This window comes from Notolepis coatsorum, assembly GCF_963971535.1.
Source record: "Notolepis coatsorum genome assembly, chromosome: 4".
Taxonomy (NCBI): domain Eukaryota; kingdom Metazoa; phylum Chordata; class Actinopteri; order Aulopiformes; family Paralepididae; genus Notolepis; species Notolepis coatsorum.
Window position 1 is genome coordinate 179,904,755 of NC_140168.1, and position 23,284 is coordinate 179,928,038.

The window sequence follows — 23,284 nt, forward strand, 5'->3', positions numbered from 1 at the left end:
TCTCACATGGACCTGAATGCGCTGCGTGACGGCAGAGACTTCAAAACCCAACTGGGTTTTAGACTGGGTAGCAGAGATTGCGCTCGTCATCAATGCAAGAGACTCCGGTCTCGAATCCCGGTGTCAGCATTGCCTGCGGCTTGGGCCAGTCGTCATACTATCTCAATTGACGGAGGTAGCGGGTGGAAGTCGATGGGTGGGGATTGGACGTTGTGGACAGCGACTCCTACAGGTCGGTTGGGTGACGCCTGCACAGCAGAGACAGGAAGTATCGGGGGCAGTGTGAGCCTCCCACGCGTTACTCCTCGCCACTGAGAGTCCGCGCTGTCTGGTGAAAAGATGCAACAAGCTGCCTCCTCGTGTACCGGAGGGGACACGTGATGCAAGGCTTCTATCCTCACTACAGCCGACCAGTGGGAGGCATAGTCTAGCAACGTTCAAGACAGGGGAGGGGAGAATTGGCAATACGAAATTGGGATGGGAGAAAAATAGAAAAACAAGGAGAGAAAAAGTGGATAAATTTTTTTTTTAACTGGGCCGCGAAGACAGTAATTTGCACTCTGAGCTCAATCTGGACTTGTGTCCACTGACATTAACACTTTGGATGCCACGCCGTGTTTTCCTTTTTACCCCCTTGATGCCCAAACCCACTCCAATGTTAACTTAATATCGCCTAATCTATGTTTTAAATTATGGCTATGTGTCTAATCTGCCCGTCGCTTATCAAAGACTCATTTTCCAGTCAACATTGTCAAGGCAGATTGTTTTTTTATCGCTTCATTTCCGTTTGATAGCATTTTGAAAATCACTCGTTTTCGCGGAAAAAACAACCCTATGATGATAATCGTCTTTTACTGGAATATTCCAGAACGTTGTCATTTGTCGGCCTATTTATGAATAGTTTTCAAATAAACGCTAGATGATCGATAGTATATGTGTGCGCACGCACGCTCGTGCCACGCTGATAATTGCTGCTCTTATTTCCTGATGGCTTTTACAGTCAAAACAGCTATATCACATATAGTGGAAACGCTTATGTCTCTGTGAAAACGAGTCTGATTATCCTAAGACTGATAACATAGATTCCTTACCTGAGGTCAGATGGTATCCAAATGGTTTATTCCAATTTCCGATCGCCATTAGAAAAAACCGATAATTGTATTGATCCACCATGTGTACAGTAGAACACATATTCGCCGTGGCACCAAGGTTCCAGAATGAACTCTGGTAGACCCCGGTTACATCAGTGAGAAGTAAAATGTGGAGTCAGAAATCCGTTCTCCCATTCACTTTCATTGAGTCCAATCCAAAAGGGTGATTTACCATCTGGGAGACGATAGGGGGCGCTTTTTTCACATCTGAGCGCCGGCGGTGCCTGGATATCCAACGGTAGGCTCGCTTGATGCAATATGATTTCAGATTGCTAATAATAAAAAAATAAAAATAAAAACAGAGAAATCTCATGATGGGCATTCAACGGTCGGGGGGTAAACCCGAGAAATCTCGGGCGTGGCATCCAAAGTGTTAAAGGGGAACACCACCCGGATTAAGAATTCAGTTATTTTGGCCTTGGGAAGTTCAGTCAGTATCTGTGAACATGAGCTCCTCTCTCATGAAGCCAGAAACCAGAGAAGTAAGACTCAAACTGATGTCATCAGGTATACAGTCTGGGGTTGCTCCATAGAAAATGAATGGCAGACTGATTTTGTTGATCCAGTGAATGTTTGTTAGATTTTATTTATACCCAAATGTGAGCTTTATTCTATTCTACGGGTCTGAAACAGAACATGTCTATTACACAGAAACCTCCCCTGGCTGCTCCCAGGTCTGAAACAGAACATGTATCTTACACAGAAACCTCCCCTGGCTGCTCCCAGATCTGAAACAGAACATGTATCTTACACAGAAACCTCCCCTGGCTGCTCCCAGGTCTGAAACACAACATGTATCTTACACAGAAACCACCCCTGGCTTCTCCCAGGTCTGAAACAGAACATGTATCTTACACAGAAACCTCCCCTGGCTGCTCCCAGGTCTGAAACACAACATGTATCTTACACAGAAACCACCCCTGGCTGCTCCCAGGTCTGAAACAGAACATGTATCTTACACAGAAACCTCCCCTGGCTGCTCCCAGGTCTGAAACACAACATGTATCTTACACAGAAACCACCCCTGGCTGCTCCCAGGTCTGAAACAGAACATGTATCTTACACAGAAACCTCCCCTGGCTGCTCCCAGGTCTGAAACACAACATGTATCTTACACAGAAACCACCCCTGGCTGCTCCCAGGTCTGAAACAGAACATGTATCTTACACAGAAACCTCCCCTGGCTGCTCCCAGTGTCATCTATAACACATTTCCCAAGTCATTGTCTACGGAGCAGCTCCAGGCTCTACACAGTACCTGATGACATTTGAGTTTTAGCACTCTAGTTTATGGACTAGGGAGAGAGTTGTTTGTCATAACTAATATGTTTGGACTGTCTTAGATCTAAGGAATAACGTATATGAATTCTTAAATCGGGCATAGTTCCCATTTAAAGTAATCTTCTTCTACTGTACTTCTTCTACTCATTCCATGTCTGCACTTTATGCATTGCTTTTATTTTGTCTTTCATAGGATTTAATGTCGGGAATATATTATAATCAATAAGAGATCTTACAATATTTTAATGTTTTTTATTTTAATGAATTAATTAAAACTTCATAGATTTTAATGACAGAAATATATTAAAAAAATTCCAGGAGGTTTCAATATCAATTCTCTGCTCGTTTTATGCCTGTGTATAATTATGCCAATTTTATGCACATTTTATGCCTATTTCTATTTTGTGTCTACATCACTGCTGTGAAGCACTTTGGGCTGCAATTATTGTATGAAAGGTGCATACAAATACAATTTATTATTACATTTGATGTGTGGGGTGTTTGGGGGACTGGCTGTTCCGGGGGGGTTCACATGCCTTGGAGCAACATTGTACTATTGTACTTATTTTATGTCTATTCTTATGTCTGCATGTTTACGTTGCACTACTTTTATTGTCTTTGACCTATTCTTATGTCTGCAATTTATGCATTGTTTTTTATTCTGTAAACAATTGTGTGCTGATTTTATGCCTATGTTCATGTATACAAATTGCTGTGGGGCACTCTGGCCTGCGGTCCATGTGTGAAAAGTTCTATATAGATAGTTGTACATATTTATTATTATTATATTGTAAAAATGTATGCATTTAAATGTCTGTAAAGTCTTGACGACATTGAAAATGAGGGTGACCTCAATTGTCTTTTCGAGAATAAATAATGGTTTGAATTGAATTTCTCAGTCCCACAGGGGTTCACATGGACACGGCCCACAGCAGTGGCAGTAGGAACAAGGCTAACGGCCTGAGGAGTAACAGCTCAGGACGTTAGTGTAACATTACACTGCATCATAGCACTGTAAACATCATCAAGGCCCCTCAGTGCTCTCTGGTGTATGGGCAGTGTAATGACATTCTGTCTACAGTGTGATCTATTCCAGGCCTTGGGTCAGTCTCGCTCACTCTGTTACTGTTCACTTCACACTTGGCTTCTCTTTGTTTTAGCACAGTGCCAGCGGCGAGGAGAAGAGTCGGACACAGGCTGTAGTACGCTGTACTGTGGCGCCTGCGCCACACGCCACCCGAGTGGCTCTTTCCGGGGCTCACCGACACAGGCAGGATGGTAGACCAGTCAGTGTTGTAGTCAAGTCACTAAATCTCGAGTCCCCAGTGTTCGAGTTTGAGTCCAAGTCAGAGTCACCAAAGAAGAGCCCGAGTCAGAGTTGAGTCCCCGTTACCCGAGTCCAAGTCATCAAATAAAAAAAGGTCTACATTAAACATAAATGACACAGTGACAGCAGTCACCATTTCAAAGAGAGTTTATTTACTTTGTGACACAATAGCCAAACAAATGCACTAGCCATCAAAATCTTATGCCAAATGATTAGGGCCTATTACAAAAAAACAACTGTATTTATCAATTAAGTACTTAGTACTCGCACCTTTCGAGTCCGAAAGCAGTCAATGCTCGAGTCCAAGTCCGAGTCATCTGTGTTCAAGTCCAAGTCGGGTCACGAGTCCTGAAAATCAGTCCAGGACTCGAGTCCTACAAAACTGAGACCAGTTTATTGAAGGGAGTGGCAGGATGGTACAAGTGAATAACAGGTGCACAGGGGCAGGTGTGGCTGCTGAAACAGCCCCTCCCCACACCAAATAACTGAAGGGGAAGGATAGGGGAGCAACCTACAGTGGGGTTGATATAGATATTTATGATTCAGTCGCAAGCATGACACTCATGGGGTATTTTGGGGTATTGTATGGTACTTTGGGGTATTCTGGGGTACTTTGGGGTATTTTGGGGTACTTTGTGGTACTTTGGGGTACTTTGGGGTATTTTGTGGTACTTTGGGGTATTTTGGGGTACTTTGGGGTAATTTGGGGTATTTTGGGGTATTTTCTGGTACTTTGGGGTATTTTGGGATATACTTTGGGGTATTTTGTGGTACTTTGGGGTATTTTGGGGTACTTTGGGGTATTTTCTGGTACTTTGTGGTGATTAGTAGGACCCGTCCCGTGGCCTGATTTGAACCCCGGACGCTGCGAGCGCAGCTACGTGGTGTGCCACCGTGGTGCCCCGATAAAGTAAAATAAACCGGAGATATCAAGTACCGTACTTTTCGCACTATAAGCCGCACCTGACTATAAGCCGCAGCAGCTAAATTGAATGATGTGTACATATATAAGCCGCACTGGACTATAAGCTGCATGTGTTTTAATGTTTAATTACCATATGTAAGGAGTGGAGCCTGCGGCTTAATTTGACTCAACACGGGAAACCTCACCCGGCCCGGACACGGAAAGGATTGACAGATTGATTGCTCTTTCTCGATTCTGTGAGTGGTGGTGCATGGCCGTTCTTATATTGAGCTTTAAGTTCCCACCTCTACAGTGAATGACTCCCACCTCTACAGAGAATGACCCCCATTGGGACACAATACTGTCGGACAAATAACAAGAATTAACTCATTTACAAGTTGTATTAAGTAAATAAGGGAACAGATGAATAACATTTCAATGCAGTAAAAAAAGCAATATTTCGATTTTCGGGTTTTGTCCACATATAAGCCGCACCGTTATATAAGCCGCAGGGTCGAAAAATGGGGGAAAAAGCCGTGGCTTATAGTCCGAAAATCTAGGCACTGCAGTCTGTCTCCAGGGATACGTGTCTTTTCTGCGGAGCTACATCAGCATGAAAGTAGGAAACACGCCGAGCAGCACCGGTACTTTTTCTTACTCCAGTGGGAGCCTGATCTCGCTTCAAATATGTTAATCGACCACAGGAAAAAAGGTATATAATGTATGTTATGTTATAGCCAAATAATATATTTATTTATTACATGGCTTGGTTGAATGCTTGATTCTGATTGGTCAATCGCTGAATTCAGCCGTCTGTTATTTCTTGATAATGACCGCTGCCCTCTATAACAGACCTGTGCCTCAGAGCACTTGGTTCATATCAATCCGCACTTCCGCATTAAGAGGTCCTGGCCGGGTACAACTTTGTTTACATCTGATATTATTAACTGACACTGTGGCAAAAAACGTCACGCTTCTCTGTATAACTAACAATGGAAGATTTATTTAAGGTTAATTTTAACATATTTGGAGAAAATTTTACTTTTGATTCGTGATGCGAATGCGAGGGGAGTTACTGGGCTCCAACCACTACAGACAGGGAAAGTGGAGCAAGATTCTGTCCTACAATCCAGGCAACAGCAGCACATCTGATGAGTGTCTCTCATGGTAGCCTGTCATCTAGTAACTAAATGACACGATAAGCAGTAGTGTCTCCTCCTAATATTACAGTTGCCCGATTTTAGTCATTGTGTTTCCTAGGTGTGTCCATTGCAAAGCAAGAACCGCATGTAGAGATGAATGACAGAAGACCCATTCATTCACTTTGTCTCACTGTACCTTCAATGGAAATGTTCAGATTAACGTGAATACTAACACTAAATAGGTTAATCATTAGCAGCTAATAATGTGTACTAGGCTGCTATGCTCACAGGCAGCAGTCAGCCTACGACAGAATGCAGAGAAGGCACTATTTTCTTGAGCGGAGCATCTGCGGATGTAATGTAAACACATTCTAACTAAATAAAACCATCCTTGTTATAGCCTTTGTGTCAACTGTTTACTTATTCATTTCTTTATTAACCCTTTGAGTGCCACAGACGTGTTATGTCGTTATTTCATGCCCCCCGTTGAGTGCCGACGACGATAATTGTCGTTTTTTTTTTTATTAGCAATCTGAATTCATATTTCATCAACCGAGTCTCCCGTTGGTACAACAGCCCCTCTAGGAGCTCCGATGGGAAAATACCGCCCCCTATCGTCTATCCCTGTGTAACTGCAGGCCATTCGATTACACTGGTGGATGTGTGGTGGATGTGTAGGGGGGGAGCCTACTGGCTCCACTATGCTGGCGAGCCATCTGATGAAGAGGGAAGTGATCGCGAGATGGAAAGCAGCCTGGAATATATATTTACAGCAGCCAATAATCAATCGATAAACGCGATTGATATTTGGAATGGCGATCAGGAATTGGAATAATCTTTTTGGAGAACATCTGATCTAAGGTAAGGAATCTATGTTACCAGTCTTGGGGTAATCGGAGCTGTTTTGACCTATATCTCAGCGTGTCCCGTATGTGTATATGTGACCCAGTCTGGTGATGATGCCTACAAGTCGCCAGGGTGAAATGACAGAAAGACACAATAAAAAAAGATTTTTTTTTTTATTTACATTTTTTTATATATAACTACAGTTCGAGAGTTGAAGAACATTTAGTACAACAGCGAACAGATATAATAACTCTAATTGTAAGAATTCTGTGTTTAAAAAAAGGCTGTTTTGAAACACAGTTTGTGCTCTCCACAGAGGAGAGGTGGGGGCTGGGTTAAATTTTGCATCTGAATAGAGCTGCGCGTTGGGATTCAGATTCACTGAGCCAGGTAAAGGCATTCACACAGAGAGAGTCATTAACGTTAACAATGGACGCATTCAGGTGAGGGTAGTTGTCCACGCCCCCCCCCCCCCCCCCAAACCAGCTGAAGTGTGAACATCTTTGAGAGGCATTTTCTCCCCTTCTAGACAACAGACTGTTTTACAAGATTTAAATTAATATATGATATTCAAAACATTCTCAGATTTCAAAGTATGACACATCATTTGAAAGCTTACATTCTGTACTTTCACAATCTGGAAAAATCTGGAAAATGAAAATGGAGACATGTCGGCACAAACCCTGGACTCGTCACATATGTGTGTGTGTGTGTGTGTGTGTGCTGTTGAGGAAATAAGAGAATCGATTTCTCAGCTCGCTTCTATAGCGTGCATAAGTACACATATACTATCGATAATCTAGCGTTTATTTGAAAACGATTCATAAATAGGCCGACAAATGACAACGTGTCTAGTGTATTCGAGAATATTCCAATAAATGCCGTTTATGACGGAATCTTTCTATTTTCCTGAAATTTTCGAGAAAACAATAGCTTTTCGAAATGCTATAAAAAGGATATGAACCGATTAAAAAACAATACGTTTCGACAATGTTGACTGCAAACAAGTCATTGATAAGCGACGGGCAGATTAGACACATAGCCATAATTTAAAACATAGATTATGCGTTTTTAACGGTATCATTGAAGTGGGTGGTGGCATTCAACGGGGTGAATAGGAAACGGAGGCCGGCACTGAAAGTGTTAGGTAGCAGTGTAATAAGCGGGATAATTTATGGCCAGCCGGTCATTGTTGAGATTTAAAAACCCTTCAGGGTGATTAGGCACCTATTATTATTATTAAAGTTTATTACATATTAAAAATCTTTAAACTTTTTACGTTTTCAAAAAACGTTCCCCTGCTGGGGATCGAACTCTAACCTTAACCCTAACTTTATGGCTTAACACGCTGCGCACGTGGCTCTGATTATAGTCCGTGTTTGGTGTCCTGAAGCGTTGTGTCGAGTGCTTTTGTTTCGACAGCTGGGCACATGCGCAGTCGGCACGCATATCCACAGAGCAATCCGCGCGGTTACAAAATTTGGCCTGCACGCGGACACGGATCCGAGGTCCGGGCGGACAAGAGCGTTGGCGAAAATGACACAAATTACGTCACGCGCACCAATGCGCATCTGCGGATGCGGATTGCGGAGGGAACTATATTTGGGCCTTAACCGTTAAGTGAATGTTAAAACTAACCTGTTTTGGACTTTTGCAGATACAATACGTAAATATATTACTTATGGCTATAACATGTACCTTTTTTCCTGTGGTTGATCAGTACTTTATTTACGTTTTCTGATGAGACCGCGTTGCAGTGGGTAAGGACCATTATTGTGTAATCGCGATGAAACCCACTGTTTCTTAAATCAAACACCTTCTTGATATGTATGGATCTGGTCAAATTAAAAATATCACAAATCATGTACAAAGCCAGAAATAACCTGTTGCCAAAAAATATACAAAGAATGTTCAGGGAAAGAGAAGGTGGCTATAATCTTAGAGGAGAGCTGAACTTTTAAAAACTGTCAGAACCAAAATGAAAAGTATGTGCATGTCAATCTGTGGGGTGGACCTGTGGAACAGTCTGGAGCTAAAACAGAGTACAAACATAAGTCAGTTTAAAAAGATGTACAAAAAATATTTCTTAAAATAGGTATCTGGAAGAGGAAGTGTGTTGATTGGGAGTATGTGTAAGATTGAAGAAGTTGTGTATAGGGATGTCCGATATTATCGGCCTACCGATATTATCGGCCGATATTGGCATTAAAATGTGATATCGGAAAATACGGTATCGGTTTAAATTATTATTATTATTTTTTTTTAACATTTCTATAACCTTTATTTACCCAGGCAAGCAAGTAAGAACAAATTCTGATTTTATTTATTGTCAAAAGTATGCATAATGTTATGTTAATTCCACAACAAGACATATATAATGTTAATTACCTGAAATTATTCAGTTTTTTGGGGGGGGAAACCCTGCATATATCGGTATCGGTTGATATCGGTTGATATCGGTGTTACGACCCTGGCTCAAAGGCCCGCAACCTATGTGCAAACCAACACCAAAACCCCGTGCTCAAACTCAAAATGCTACTCTATCAAGGAATTACTGGTGTAAACTAAAGTACAAGGAAAGAAGACCGTGATAGCTATCTGTTACCCAACACTCCTCTAAGCACAGACCCTGCATGTGTGTTACCAGGGCTGGTTTTAAAGCTGCCAGCAGGTAGCCAATCAGCAGCAATTAGCTAATTGGCAGCCCTCACCTGCATGCCCCGTGACACAGGAGTGATCAGGCCTGCATGCACAGTGACACAGGAGTGATCAGGCTCCTAGTACATAACACCTCCCCCACCAAACTGGTTGCCCAAGAGGCAACCACTACACAACAACCCATAAACAAAACAAAAAAACAACTGTGACCCATTAGTTGTCAGGGCCACTACCACAACAGCGATAACGGGTACCACAAACACCGGTACTATGACCGTGAGAGGGCGTCTGCTAGCACGTTGTCCCTCCCACGAATGTGGCGAATATCCAAGTTATACGCTTGGAGGAACAAACTCCATCGCATCAAACGATGGTTCGAGTTCACCATGCTGCGAAGAAAAACCAAAGGGTTATGGTCTGTATACACAACAAGGGGTAAACTGGAGGATCCAACGTAAACATCAAAATGGTTCAAGGCAAGAACCAAAGCGAGCGCCTCCTTCTCTATAGTAGAGTAGTGCAGTTGATGCCTGTCAAACTTTTTAGAAAAGTAGCACACTGGGTGCTCCACCTCTAATGCATCCTCTTGCAGGAGGACGGCTCCAGCACCGAGGTCACTAGCATCCACTGCCAACTTGAATGGCAGTTGAAAATCGGGAGCTGACAGAACGGGAGCGCTAATCAGAATACCCTTGATGCTCTCAAAAAACTGTTGACAAGTCTCAGTCCACACGAAAGGTACCTTAGGACTGAGCAGATTGGTCAAAGGGGCAACAACAGAAGCAAAGTTCCTACAGAAACTCCTATAGTACCCTGCCATACCTAGGAAGCGCTTTAACTCCCGCCTGGTGATGGGAGCAGGGAAGCCCACTATAGCCTCCACCTTAGCTGCAATGGGGCACACATGCCCACGTCCAACCACCTTACCCAGGTAGGTAACCGTGGCCTGTCCAAATTCACATTTTGCAAGGTTAACTGTCAAGTTAGCATCACCCAACCGCTTGAACACTTCCGCCAGATGCTCCACATGTTGTGACCAAGAGGAACTGTGGATAACCAGGTCATCCAGATATGCCTCACAGAACGCTACCCCGGCCAGGACCTTGTTCACTAGCCGCTGAAACGTCGCTGGGGCATTTTGCATGCCAAAGGCCATCACTGTATACTGGCAGAAACTCTCTGGTGTGACAAAAGCGGATATCTCACGTGCTCGCGGAGTAAGCGGAACCTGCCAGTATCCCTTTAGCAAATCCAATTTACTTACAAAGGCTGCTGAACCCACCCGATCGATACAGTCGTCCATCCGAGGAAGAGGGTACGAGTCCGGCTTGGTTACTGCATTAACTTTACGGAAGTCAGTACAGAACCGATGAGTGCAGTCTGGCTTATCAACAAGCAGGCAGGGGGAGCTCCACGCACTAGAACTGGGCTCCGCAATGCCATGTCTCACCATATAGTCTACTTCCTTACTCAAGATCCGTCGTTTTTCCGGATTCACCCTGTAGGCATGTTGCTTAATTGGCCCTGCACTACCAATATCAATGTCATGCTCGAGTACATTAGTACGACTAGGGACATCAGAAAACAAACGTATATGCTGTCTAAGTAGGCGCACCACATCCGTACACTCAGGAAGTGGCAAGTACGACAGGTGTGAGTCCAAGTCACCTAGTATCTGGGTGTTTGGCAACCTGCCCTGAGAAATCTCCTTTGACACAGAACAGTCGGCTACAATAGGAGATGCAGAAACTGTTAGAACAGCCACAGGCTTGACCCCTGACTGGTCAATCTGAGCCCTATCATTGTACGCCTTCAACATATTGACGTGACATAATCTACTCTTGCGCCTGCGATCGGGAGTCTTAATCAAGTAGTCGACCTCACCAACTTTGCGCTCAATGGAGTATGGCCCACTGTATTTAGCCTGTAATGCAGACCCAAGAATAGGCGAGAGAACCAACACCTTGTCTCCCGGTGAGAACACCCTATGTCGGGCACGCCTATCATACCACACCTTCATTTTTCCTTGGGCTACCTTTAGGTTCTCTTTCGCTAGTTCACATGCTCTACTAAGCTTAAGCCTGAAGTTACACACATAGTCCAACAAATTAGTAGAGGAAGGAGTCTGGTCAGCCAACCACTTTTCCTTCAGCAGTTTCAAAGGACCCCTCACTGTGTGTCCGAACACCAGCTCAGCCGGGCTGAATCCAAGAGACTCCTGGGTTACCTCCCTAGCAGCAAACAGAAGCAAAGGGATTCCATCATCCCAGTCTTTTTCGAACTCCGTACAATATGCCTGCAGCATTGTTTTGATAGTCTGGTGAAATCTCTCCAGCGCCCCCTGGGACTCTGGATGATAGGCAGAGGAAGGGCAATGCTGGATAGACAACTGCTGGAGGACCTGAGCAAAGAGACGGGACATGAAGTTAGACCCTTGATCTGATTGAATAACCTTTGGTAAGCCAAACGTCGAAAAAAACCTAACCAGAGCTTTGGATATAACTGGGGCTGTGATCTTGCGTAAAGGAATGGCTTCAGGGAAACGGGTCGCTGCACACATAATAGTCAAAAGGTACTGGTTCCCTGTCTTAGTTCGAGGGAGGGGACCAACACAGTCAATGAGGATCCGCTCAAAAGGTTCCCCAACCGCAGGAATAGGCTGCAGAGGAGCCTGAGGGATCTTCTGGTTTGGTTTACCAACAACCTGACACACATGGCACGAGCGGCAATATTGTGCCACATCTGACTTCAAACCAGGCCAACAAAAATGTCTCAGCACACGGTCATAAGTCTTCCTGACTCCCATGTGACCAGCAAGATCGTGATCATGTGCTAGATGCAGTATATCAGGACGATACACGGCTGGAACAACAATCTGAAACACACTGCCCCAGTCATCCAGACTGGACAGGTTAGGTGGTGTCCACTTTCTCATGAGCACGTCATTGCTAACAAAGTATCCTTGAGACGTATCTATCATTGCATCCTCTAAAACCGCCTCTTCAAAGAGGGACGACAAGGAGACATCCTTGTTTTGCTCTAGTACCAACTGCTCATGAGACGGTATCACCTTACCAAAACCCTCATCAGGGCCACTTCTCAACTCAACAAAGAACGTGTCACTAAGTGTCATATCACAATCTGAGTTAACAACATCCTGGGTGTCACATTTGACTTTTGACATTGCGCGTGTCACAGCACACACAGGAAACACTCCTGGATGCTTCTGTGCGAGCTCATCAGGAACCTCAGAAACTACAGGGATGGGAATTACAACTGGAGTAGCCAGCACTTTGCCACCGGCCAACTCGTTCCCTAGAATGAAGGACACCCCCTTTATGGGGATGTGAGAACACACTCCTACAACAACATTGCCTGATATTAAGGGAGAGTTTAGCGAGACCTCATGCAAAGGAGTATTCACAAAGCCTCCTCCAAAGCCCTGAACAATGGCACCGGAATGCAATGAAGAATCTCCCGAAAATGGCAAAATCCCATCCAGAATGAGAGACTGGAAAGCTCCTGTATCTCTCCATATTGTAATAGCCTGCTTTGATCCTAATGCACCAACCAGTGAAACAAATCCATCCATCATAAACGTTGAGGAGCCCTCTAGCTCCCTGTCTGCACCTTTGATACTTCGCACCCCACCCTCTAATGTCGGCATAGGTGTCCTGTCCATGATTTCTACCAGAGCCACAGTTTTTGAATTTTTTTGCTTAAGCACAGGGCACCCAGCAACGATATGACCAGGCTCCTTACAGTAAAAACAGATAACCCCCTCTGGGAATGCACTAGCAGAGCCACCTTGCCTAGGAGTCGAAGTAAACCGACCAGCAGACACGGGTGCCGGGAACCGGCTCCCCTGAAAAGGACGCCTACTACTCCTGGACTCCACACGGCCCTCCTCTACAAAGACAGATTTGTGTGTCAACACAAACTCATCAGCCAAGACAGCAGCGTCGCCTATCTTCGATACCTTATGCTCATTTAGATGTGTGGAAACGTTATCAGGAACACACCTTTTAAATTCCTCTAGGAGAACCAACTGTCTAAGCTGCTCCCTTGACTCTGCTTTTTGCGAGGTGCACCACCGGTCAAACAGGTTCTCCTTCTCTTTTCCGAATTCAACATACGACTGTCCCTCCGACCTGCGATAGCCTCTAAAACGCTGACGATAGGCCTCGGGGACCAACTCATAAGCCCTCAATATGGAAGCTTTAACAAGCTCATAATCAGCGCTTTGTTCAAGGGACAGAGCAGTATAGGCTTCTTGTGCCCTACCAACTAAAACACATTGCAGCAGCAGTGTCCAGGCTGTATCAGGCCACTTCAATGTGGTTGCCACCCGTTCAAAAAGGGGAAAATATCTTTCCACGTCTTTCTCAAAAAATGGAGGCACCATCCTAATATTCCTGCCTACATCAAAACCGGAACGTGACTCTGAATGATGAGCACCCGCCTGTAATGCAGCATGCTCCTTCTGCGCACGCTCGTGCTCCAGCAACATTTGTCTCTCCTTAAACTCATGCTCCTTAAATTTAAACTCATGCTCCTTAAGCTCACGCTCATGCTCACGCTCCTCTCTCCCCCCTTAAGCTCACGCTCCTCTCTCCTCTCCTCACGCTCTTGGTGTAGCTGCCTTTCCTTAAACTCCAACTCTCTAATCCTCCACTCACCCTCTGCACCAGGTAACAGCGGAGACGCGTCAGACAAAGGAGGCTCCTCCACCCTCGCCACAAACACCTGCTCTCTAATGAGTAACACCCTTAACCTGTTCCACCCCAGGTGAAAATCTGCATAAAATGTATACCTAGGTAAATGGAATATTGCTCCACTTCTACAAGGGCTATTTGCATATTCTTGGTATCTAGGAACATCTATGGACCTCAATGAATGTATTCTCAGTGTCAGAAATATTGTGTCTATTACTAGGCTTGCTTAAATTCTGATGAAACAAAGGAAAATATTAATTATGATTTTTCTTTTCATCTTTGACAGTGAATAAAACCATGATAATAATGACCAAACTTAAAAAACTGCCACTGAGCTAATTCAGTACCCTCTTGAGATCATGTGTACAAAAGATCTAAGGAAATTAATAAAGGGAAGATGATAAAATTGAAGGTTTTGTATATACAGTACTGAATTCTCCCATCCGGACCAATGCAATTTGAAATATTATTATAGAATATATAATATATGCTTATACATTACCTTATTATAGCCAATTCGCACATTTATATATATATACATATAGTATCTTTCAAATGGCCGAGTTCAATTTGGATATAGTATCACCAGGCATGCGTAATAACATATACAGATATTTAATGTAATCGACTGTACTTTTTTATTTCTCCCACAGTGTAATCATTCTGTAACTAATTTCAGATCTAATTATTCCTACATGATTACAATAGTGTGGAGAAACTGACTGCGTTTCAATATTTGTCAAAAACGTTACCTTTTGTAGCTTATTATCGTGAATCATAACAATTATTGATATGATTCCTTCAGAACGCCGAACTTTGAACGTCCATAGCAGACCACAGGAAGTGTAGTTTTGAGAAATTCCGACACTGGCAGATAGCTGGCGAGGCGATCTTCAAAATGGCCGCAAAAAAACTACAATTCCCATGGTTCAACATTTCCATTTCCGGTTCCGCGTCAAAAACGCGACTGAACAATAAAAACTTAATGATAAAAACTCACTTTTAACCTATTGCTAAACTATTGCCAACCTAACGTTTTACATTCTACATGTATTTGTGACATAGTAGTGATAATAATACTTGAAAACGTTTGATTTTAAAAACGCAAATTTATTGCATCACTCATAAAAATATTAATATATGATAATAATGTCAAAAAGGGGTCGGTACCGACCCCGTGGGGGGGAACAGGTTAAAGCACTCAAGGCAGTTGGCTTCAAACGTTTCTCACTTGCAGTAAGTTCTACCCTGTAGTGTACAGCAAGTTCTAGAAGTTGTTCCTTGGAAAACTTCTCCAACATGTCATGAGACGGGTGATCAACAAAGTCCTTGATGGAAGCCATCGTTACTGTACCAGTCACCACAAGCTACCCACTTTACTTTACAGTCACAAAGAACCACTAACGAACCACGAAGAACCACTAAAGAACCACTGAAAAACCACTAAAGAACCACTAAAGAACCACTGAAGACCCACTAACGAACCGCTGAAGAACCACGAAGAACCACTGAAGAACCATGAAGAACCACAAAGAACCATAAAGAACCACTGAAGAACCACTGAAGAACCATTGAAGAATGCTAATGCCAATAATAACAACCAGAAGGGAACGCGGTGGAAATGTGAGCTCTACGGAGCGCACCTTTCTAGTTTGCAAAAAATAAATAAAAATAAAAATAAAACACAACCACCCTGAAATAAATAGACGTGTCATACACGCAGGAGGTCAGGTGCTAACAGGTATGCTCACCAAACACTCAAACAAACAAAATAAATTCAACAAACAAATCCAAACAGGTGCGCCTTCTAACCTGATATGACTACCGTACCGGTACATATGCTTCTACATCTAAACTGCAGTCAAAACCGGCCCACCACATGTCTACCCTAAGAAAAACTAAATCAGGCCCTACCACACTACATGTGTTTTCTGGCCCCCTAATCTACCTACCCTTAAACTAATGCCCTGTAGACCTAACCATCTTCAACCACACCTGCTACCAGTCAAAGATCATACTTGACCATCCACCCGTCCAGTACATGGTACGGTACCAGACAAGTAGATGGTGCTAATCACTTCCCTGACTGCCCCAGGAGTATGTGGTGCACAGGAAGCTAACCAACAACCAGAAAATAATGTCCCTATCTACATGTGGTGCCCACTAAACTATATATTTTAACAGCATAAGTAGTCACATCAAATTACAAACAAATAAGGCATACTCACCTGTTTGATGAAACGGCTCAAGCCCCCACGTTACACAATATGTAACGAACACCACCCAAACCATAGCACCATGACACCCCGTGTAACACAAAAAAAAACCACCAAACTAATTTCTAGGGGTAAATATCCCGGACGAGCGCCCAACTGTTACGACCCTGGCTCAAAGGCCTGCAACCTATGTGCAAACCAACACCAAAACCCGTGCTCAAACTCAAAATGCTACTCTATCAAGGAATTACTGGTGTAAACTAAAGTACAAGGAAAGAAGACCGTGATAGCTATCTGTTACCCAACACTCCTCTAAGCACAGACCCTGCATGTGTGTTACCAGGGCTGGTTTTAAAGCTGCCAGCAGGTAGCCAATCAGCAGCAATTAGCTAATTGGCAGCCCTCACCTGCATGCCCCGTGACACAGGAGTGATCAGGCCTGCATGCACAGTGACACAGGAGTGATCAGGCTCCTAGTACATAACAATCAGTATCGGAAATTAAGAGTTGGACAATATCGGTATAGGTAAAAAAGCCAATATTGAGCATTCCTAGTTGTGTATATTATATGGTATTTATTTAGTATATATATTATATGTTTAAATGATTTATATACATGTATTTATATATAAATGTATTGGATTATATATAGATACAGCGTTTTATACATATAATTAACTATAAATAGAATACAATTTGTAGCCGGTCTCTTCTTAGGACCTTGGGAGGATGAATCCGTTTGCAGCCCAGAAAGAAACCACGTTGAGGGTATAATTTTATCCTAGATTTATAGATGATATTTTCCAACGCTTCTCTGGTGATGAAAACAAACACATTTTTATGGAACTAAGATGAACAAAATGGACTCAAAGGAGGAGACACTTTAGCGAGGGGAAGTCAATTGATCTCCATTTTGCTCTTATGTCATGCTCAGGTTGGGATTCTTTGCTCCCCTGTTCCCACCTCGGGTGGAGCGCCGAACCTCACCTTGTTCATCATGCATGAGAGGATGCCGTCAACAAAGGTGGACTTGATCTTGTGGACCTGCGGGGGAGCGGAACACACACACACTCTCATCACTCTGGAACAAGAGACAGCGCTACCATTTTATATCAAATCAAATCAAATCAAATTTATTTGTAAGGCCCGACAACACACATTAATGTCCCCATGGGCCGGAAACATCTTCTTTAAACAAGTCAAGAAGAAACATCACAATAAGTCAAGAACAAAACAAGAACACCATAAGGTCCAACCAATTTAAAATAAATTTAAAATAGATAAATGAATGCAATGTAAGAAAAAACTCACAAAAACCTAGCAATAGGAAAAAATGCACCACAGGCAATGTGGAGGAGAGAAACCTTAGAAGGGCCATTCAAGGGGGGATCTCCCTTCTTAGATGTCGGTGATAGTAGTGTTGCAGACGGACAGTTGGTAAGCATGCACGCATGTGTGTAGTGAAACACAGATAAGTGCATGCGATAGCAATTGAATTTTTTTTAAGATAGAGCTGATAGTTCAAGTTCAAGTTCTTTAATAGTTGTCATACAGAAGTACAGAATACTTTCATACAAAATGCTTCTTACTGTTACGCTCCAGAGACTGTGCTAGACAAGATAGTATCAAATAACATAATAACATAATATAGCATGAATTTAGAAGAAGAAAATGAGGTCACAGTGTTCGGTATAGACATATGTACAATGTTCTGAGTTACCATATAATATACAATACACAATACTATGCAGTGTACTAATGTACAGTACTATCTAGTGCAAAGCAGAAATGGGATGAGGTACAATTTTAGGTACAATTTACAGTAAGGTGTACGAGTTGTAGTGCAATCCTTCATCCATAAATATAAAGTGTGGGGAGTGGGTGCTACAGTGTGTTTGTTTAAAGTGTGTGTGTGCTATAAGTGTGTGGAGTGGGTGCTACAGTGTGTTTGTTTAAAGTGAGTGTGTGCGTGTGGATGTGTGTGCTATGTGCGTTTGGTGGTTGTTGTTGTGTAGTGTTCATTCATTGTTCGTTTAGCAGCCTGATGGCCTGGGGATAGAAGCTTCTTCTGAGTCTTTCTGTGCTCGCCTTGAGACTCCTGTATCGCTTGCCTGACCGCAGCAGTTCAAAGAGGCAGTTGTTCGGGTGACTGGAGTCTTTAATGATTCTCTTAGCCTTGCCCTTGCAACGCTTGTAGTAAATGTTCTGGAGGGTGGGGAGCCCCCCTCCAATTGTGCATTCGGCTGAACGTGTCACTCTTTGTAGTCTGCTTTGGTCTTGTGCAGTGCTATTCCCAAACCAGGAGGTGATGTTGCCGGTCAAGATGCTCTCTATTGTACATGAGTAGAAGTTCTTAAGGATCTTCTGGCTGACTTGGAACTTCCTTAGGCGCCTGAGGAAGTAGAGGCGTTGTCGTGCCTTCTTCACAACACTGTTAATGTGTGTGGTCCATGTCAAGTCCTCGGATATGTAGGCTCCGAGGTACTTAAAGCTGTTGACTCTCTCAACCGGTGCCCCGTCGATGCTGAGGGGGCTGTAGTCCTTGACCCCCGACCTCCTGAAGTCCACAATCATCTCCTTTGTTTTGCTGACGTTCAGGGAGAGGCTGTTTTCCTGGCACCATCCCGCCAGGACCTTGACCTCTTCCAGGTAGGCCCTCTCGTCGTTGGCAGAGATCAGGCCCACCACCACTGTGTCGTCAGCAAATTTGACGATTGTATTGCTACTCCGCTGAGCCACACAGTCGTGTGTGTACAGGGAGTAGAGGAGGGGACTCAGAACACAGCCCTGGGGGGCCCCTATGTTGAGGGTGATGGATGAGGAGGTGCAGTTGCCTGCTCTCACCACCTGGGGTCTGCCAGTCAGGAAGTCCAAGACCCACTGGCAGAGGTCATAGCCCAAGCCCAGGTCCCTGAGCTTGGCTATGAGTATGGAGGGGACTATGGTATTGAATGCCGAGCTGTAGTCGATGAATAGCATTCTCACATAGTTCCCCTGCCTCTTGTCCAGGTGTGATGCTGCTGCGATAGCGATAGCAACTGAACATTTTGAAAGATTAAAGATAGAGCTGATAGCGGATCTATTTGAGGCACAGGGGCGGCGCAAAGAGGGTTGCATGTCTGCACTTTATGTGCTCATTTTATGCCTATCTTTTTTCTGGTGTGAAGTACTTTGAGCTGCAATGTTTGTATGAAAGGTGCTATATAAATAAAGTGTATTATTATTATTACCATTAGTGAACTATGAACCATCCAGAACTATTTTATTGCACTGCAGCATCATTTTACTCTGTCTATTCTATTTTACTCTTTTTATTATTGTCTATTTTTAATCAAACCGTAAACAAGGTGGCCTGTAGGGATGTTAGATCCTAATGTGAAAAACTGTGATTTTATATGTCTGCACTTTATGTGCTCATTTTATGCCTGTCTTTTTTCTGTTGTGAAGCACTTTGAGCCGCAATTCTTGTATGAAAGGTGCTATATATATAAAGTGAATTATTATTATTAATATTCTATTAGTGAGTTAGCTTTATTTAAAATGGAAACATTGATGACATTAACCCATTCTCTGCCGGAGCTTATATCCATCGCTGTTTGATCTCTGCCAGCGCTATTTGTCTATGGAGATGTTCACCTTCTTTGCAGGGCTATACCTTTTTAAATTGTATTGCTAAATTGACATTACTATGGCCCATTCAACATCAATTATCTATCATTCAGGATGTAGGAACGTTTTACTTTTTCATTCACACATGCATACAAAATTACCGTCTAGAGTATAAATATGTTTTTATCGTTTTCTGCAGTATTTCCTAGAACGTGAGATATAGACATAAATGCATATATTAGATTATCAAATGGCGTTTGACACCGATGAACGTTATATTAAAATGTTCAACTGCACATGGTCCTAGACGTTATGACTTATCATCTGCGGGTGAACGGAGGGGGGGGGGGGGGGGGGGGGGGTCGTTTATAATTCCGTGGCCGACGTTAAATCATTTATGTAGTATGGGTGATATATTGATCAGAGCAGTTTGTATGGATAATAATAAACAAACAGGCTGAAAGTAACTTCAGCCTCCTCTTACCGTTGGGCGATCATACTGGCGCAAACAGATCCCAGTTATGTGATGTTGATCTAGGTGATCCAGTTCCGGTTTGTATAATACTAATATACGTCCAAATCATGTTGTTTATTGAGTTATGGCAACGGATCGATATCCACGGTGTCTGGATTGAGTCCCGGGAGCGATGACGAGTGGCCGGACGGAATAGGGGACGGACCAAGCACTTCCGGCCACTTCCGGTTTGGCAACTCGTCGATCGGCCACGAGGTGGCGGTATTGAAGCGTTGCAGAGTTGAGCGGAGTCCTACAGCACCAGCCAAGACTCAGTGGGTGAAATGTGAACACCATGACGAAAATATGAAATATTGATCTCAAAGACGCCAGATTACGCATGGCGGAGAATGACGTGTTAACACGTCATCGGCGGAGAATGGGTTAAGGGGATTTGCACATAATTCGGTTCTGATGGAAGACTCCAGGGACAGTCTGGATGAAACCAGGCGACAACCGGTCCGTGTATGTGCAGGGCCCAAACAGGGGAGGGGGGGGGGGGGTTGCTTGCGGGGTACTTTCTCTAAATTGATAAGGGCTATTTTTTTCGTGGACAGTAGTATATAACTAACAACTAACCTTCTTACTGTCCTCATAGTGTCATGCACTCTTCCTAATATACTAACTCGACACTGCAGCACTCAAGTTTGAACACTTTGGTGAACATTGTTACTGTTTTTTATTTTGGGAAGGGCACTTGGGGCAAAAGGGCAGGGGCTCTTCGGCCCTATCTGTGTACGCCACTGCAAGAGCAGTTTGGAGGCGGAAGCGGAGTTATTTCTCCAAGATGAAATTTACGTCTCTAGCATCACAATGCATGCGGCGCAGGGGGGAAAAACATCACAGGATGAACCTAAAGTATATAACTTCAGAGGATACAGAGAAAAATACTTATTTCCACCCTAATCTTCAAACAGACGGGATGTCTTACTGTGTACTAATTCTAGTAGGGATATACCCTTGTATTATGGATTGATCTGGCCCGTAGGGGGGGGGGGGGTCTCGGGTGGTATCGTGTTGGTTTTGAAAGGGATGGGGCTTTAAGATTAGACCACAAAATAGAAAATTTTGCTAATAGAAAAAACAAAGCTATTAGAAGCCTCTCAGAGAAGACATTGGAAATCGTTCAGAAGCCGAGCGAGAGGTAAAGGAACTTCTTGAAATCAATGGGAATCAAAGTCTTAAAGGCTTGATCTGTGCAGATCTAAATGTAAACGTAAATGGGCATCCCACTACAAACAAAAACAAAACAGGTATATGTGCATTTCGTGTATGTATTTGTTGTATTTTGTGGTTGTAAATGGTTGGTTACGTTGATCATGTTTATAGACTATGCACCCAGTGTCGTATCTTGAGAGCGCGGTCTAACTTGACATTTGATTCATAGACTAGACACAGGAAATACCCATATTTGGATTTCAAATCAGTAAAAAAAAATCCAAAAAGCTTATTTTCCATCTACATATCGAATTATTCAAGAACGCCTGTGAATATGAATATATGCCTTATTTATGTGGTCCAAAACTATTATTAATTACTATTAACTATTCCGTATGTCCTTCCTGTGCCCCGGGGCAGTTCAATTCAGTCCTAAAGCTAGAAATAAGAGAGAGAACCCTCCAATTGATGATGTAACTGGGATGCAAAATCTGGGGCTGTGACTTAATGGGGCTCTGACCTAGTTGGTGTATTTTTAGATGTGAAGCACGTATGAGGCCATAACATGTTTATGTGAGCTATTACACCCAAACTTTGGGTACAAGAGCTCATACAGTGCTTGCCATCTAAAAATTTCCAAACTATGTCTACACTCACTGGATACCTTACATTTCCATAAGAGTTTAATAGTCAGTGAAAATGCTACACGTTAGTATTTCTGATTGATTGATTGATTGAAAACTTTATTAACAGATTGCAGAATGGGTACAATACAGTACGGCTCAATACAAACAATTGTTAAGTTCAAGTTCTTTAATAGTTGTCATACAGAAGTACAGAATACTTTCATACAAAATGCTTCTTACTGTTACGCTCCAGAGACTGTGCTAGACAAGATAGTATCAAATAACATAATAACATAATATAGCATGAATTTAGAAGAAGAAAATGAGGTCACAGTTGTTCGGTATAGACATATGTACAATGTTCTGAGTTACCATATAATATACAATACACAATACTATGCAGTGTACTAATGTACAGTACTATCTAGTGCAAAGCAGAAATGGGATGAGGTACAATTTTAGGTACAATTTACAGTAAGGTGTACGAGTTGTAGTGCAATCCTTCATCAATAAATATAAAGTGTGGGGAGTGGGTGCTACAGTGTGTTTGTTTAAAGTGGGTGTGTGCTATAAAGTGTGTGTAGTGGGTGCTACAGTGTGTTTGTTTAAAGTGAGTGTGTGCGTGTGGATGTGTGTGCTATGTGTGTTTGGTGGTTGTTGTTGTGTAGTGTTCATTCATTGTTCGTTTAGCAGCCTGATGGCCTGGGGATAGAAGCTACTTCTGAGTCTTTCTGTGCTCGCCTTGAGACTCCTGTATCGCTTGCCTGACGGCAGCAGTTCAAAGAGGCAGTTGTTCGGGTGGCTCGAGTCCTTAATAATTCTCTTAGCCTTCCCCTTGCAACGCTTGTAGTAAATGTTCTGGAGGGTGGGAGCCCCCCTCCAATTGTGCGTTCGGCTGCACGTGTCACTCTTTGTAGTCTGCTTTGGTCTTTTGCAGTGCTATTCCCAAACCAGGAGGTGATGTTGCCGGTCAAGATGCTCTCTATTGTACATGAGTAGAAGTTCTTAAGGATCTTCTGGCTGACTTGGAACTTCCTTAGGCGCCTGAGGAAGTAGAGGCGTTGTCGTGCCTTCTTCACCACACTGTTAATGTGTGTGGTCCATGTCAAGTCCTCGGATATGTAGGCTCCGAGGTACT

General features: G+C 43.3%; 1 protein-coding gene across 1 annotated transcript in view; it reads right to left on the reverse strand.

Annotated features, from left to right (window-relative positions):
- Positions 1 to 23,284, reverse strand: part of poln (polymerase (DNA directed) nu) — a gene marked incomplete at both ends in the record, with an annotated part of 436,170 nt that overhangs the window by 367,071 nt on the left and 45,815 nt on the right. Inside the window, one exon of the mRNA XM_084312171.1 lies at positions 17,227 to 17,283. Coding sequence (XP_084168297.1) covers positions 17,227 to 17,283 — 57 coding nt within the window. The remainder of the gene's footprint in view (positions 1 to 17,226; positions 17,284 to 23,284) is intronic.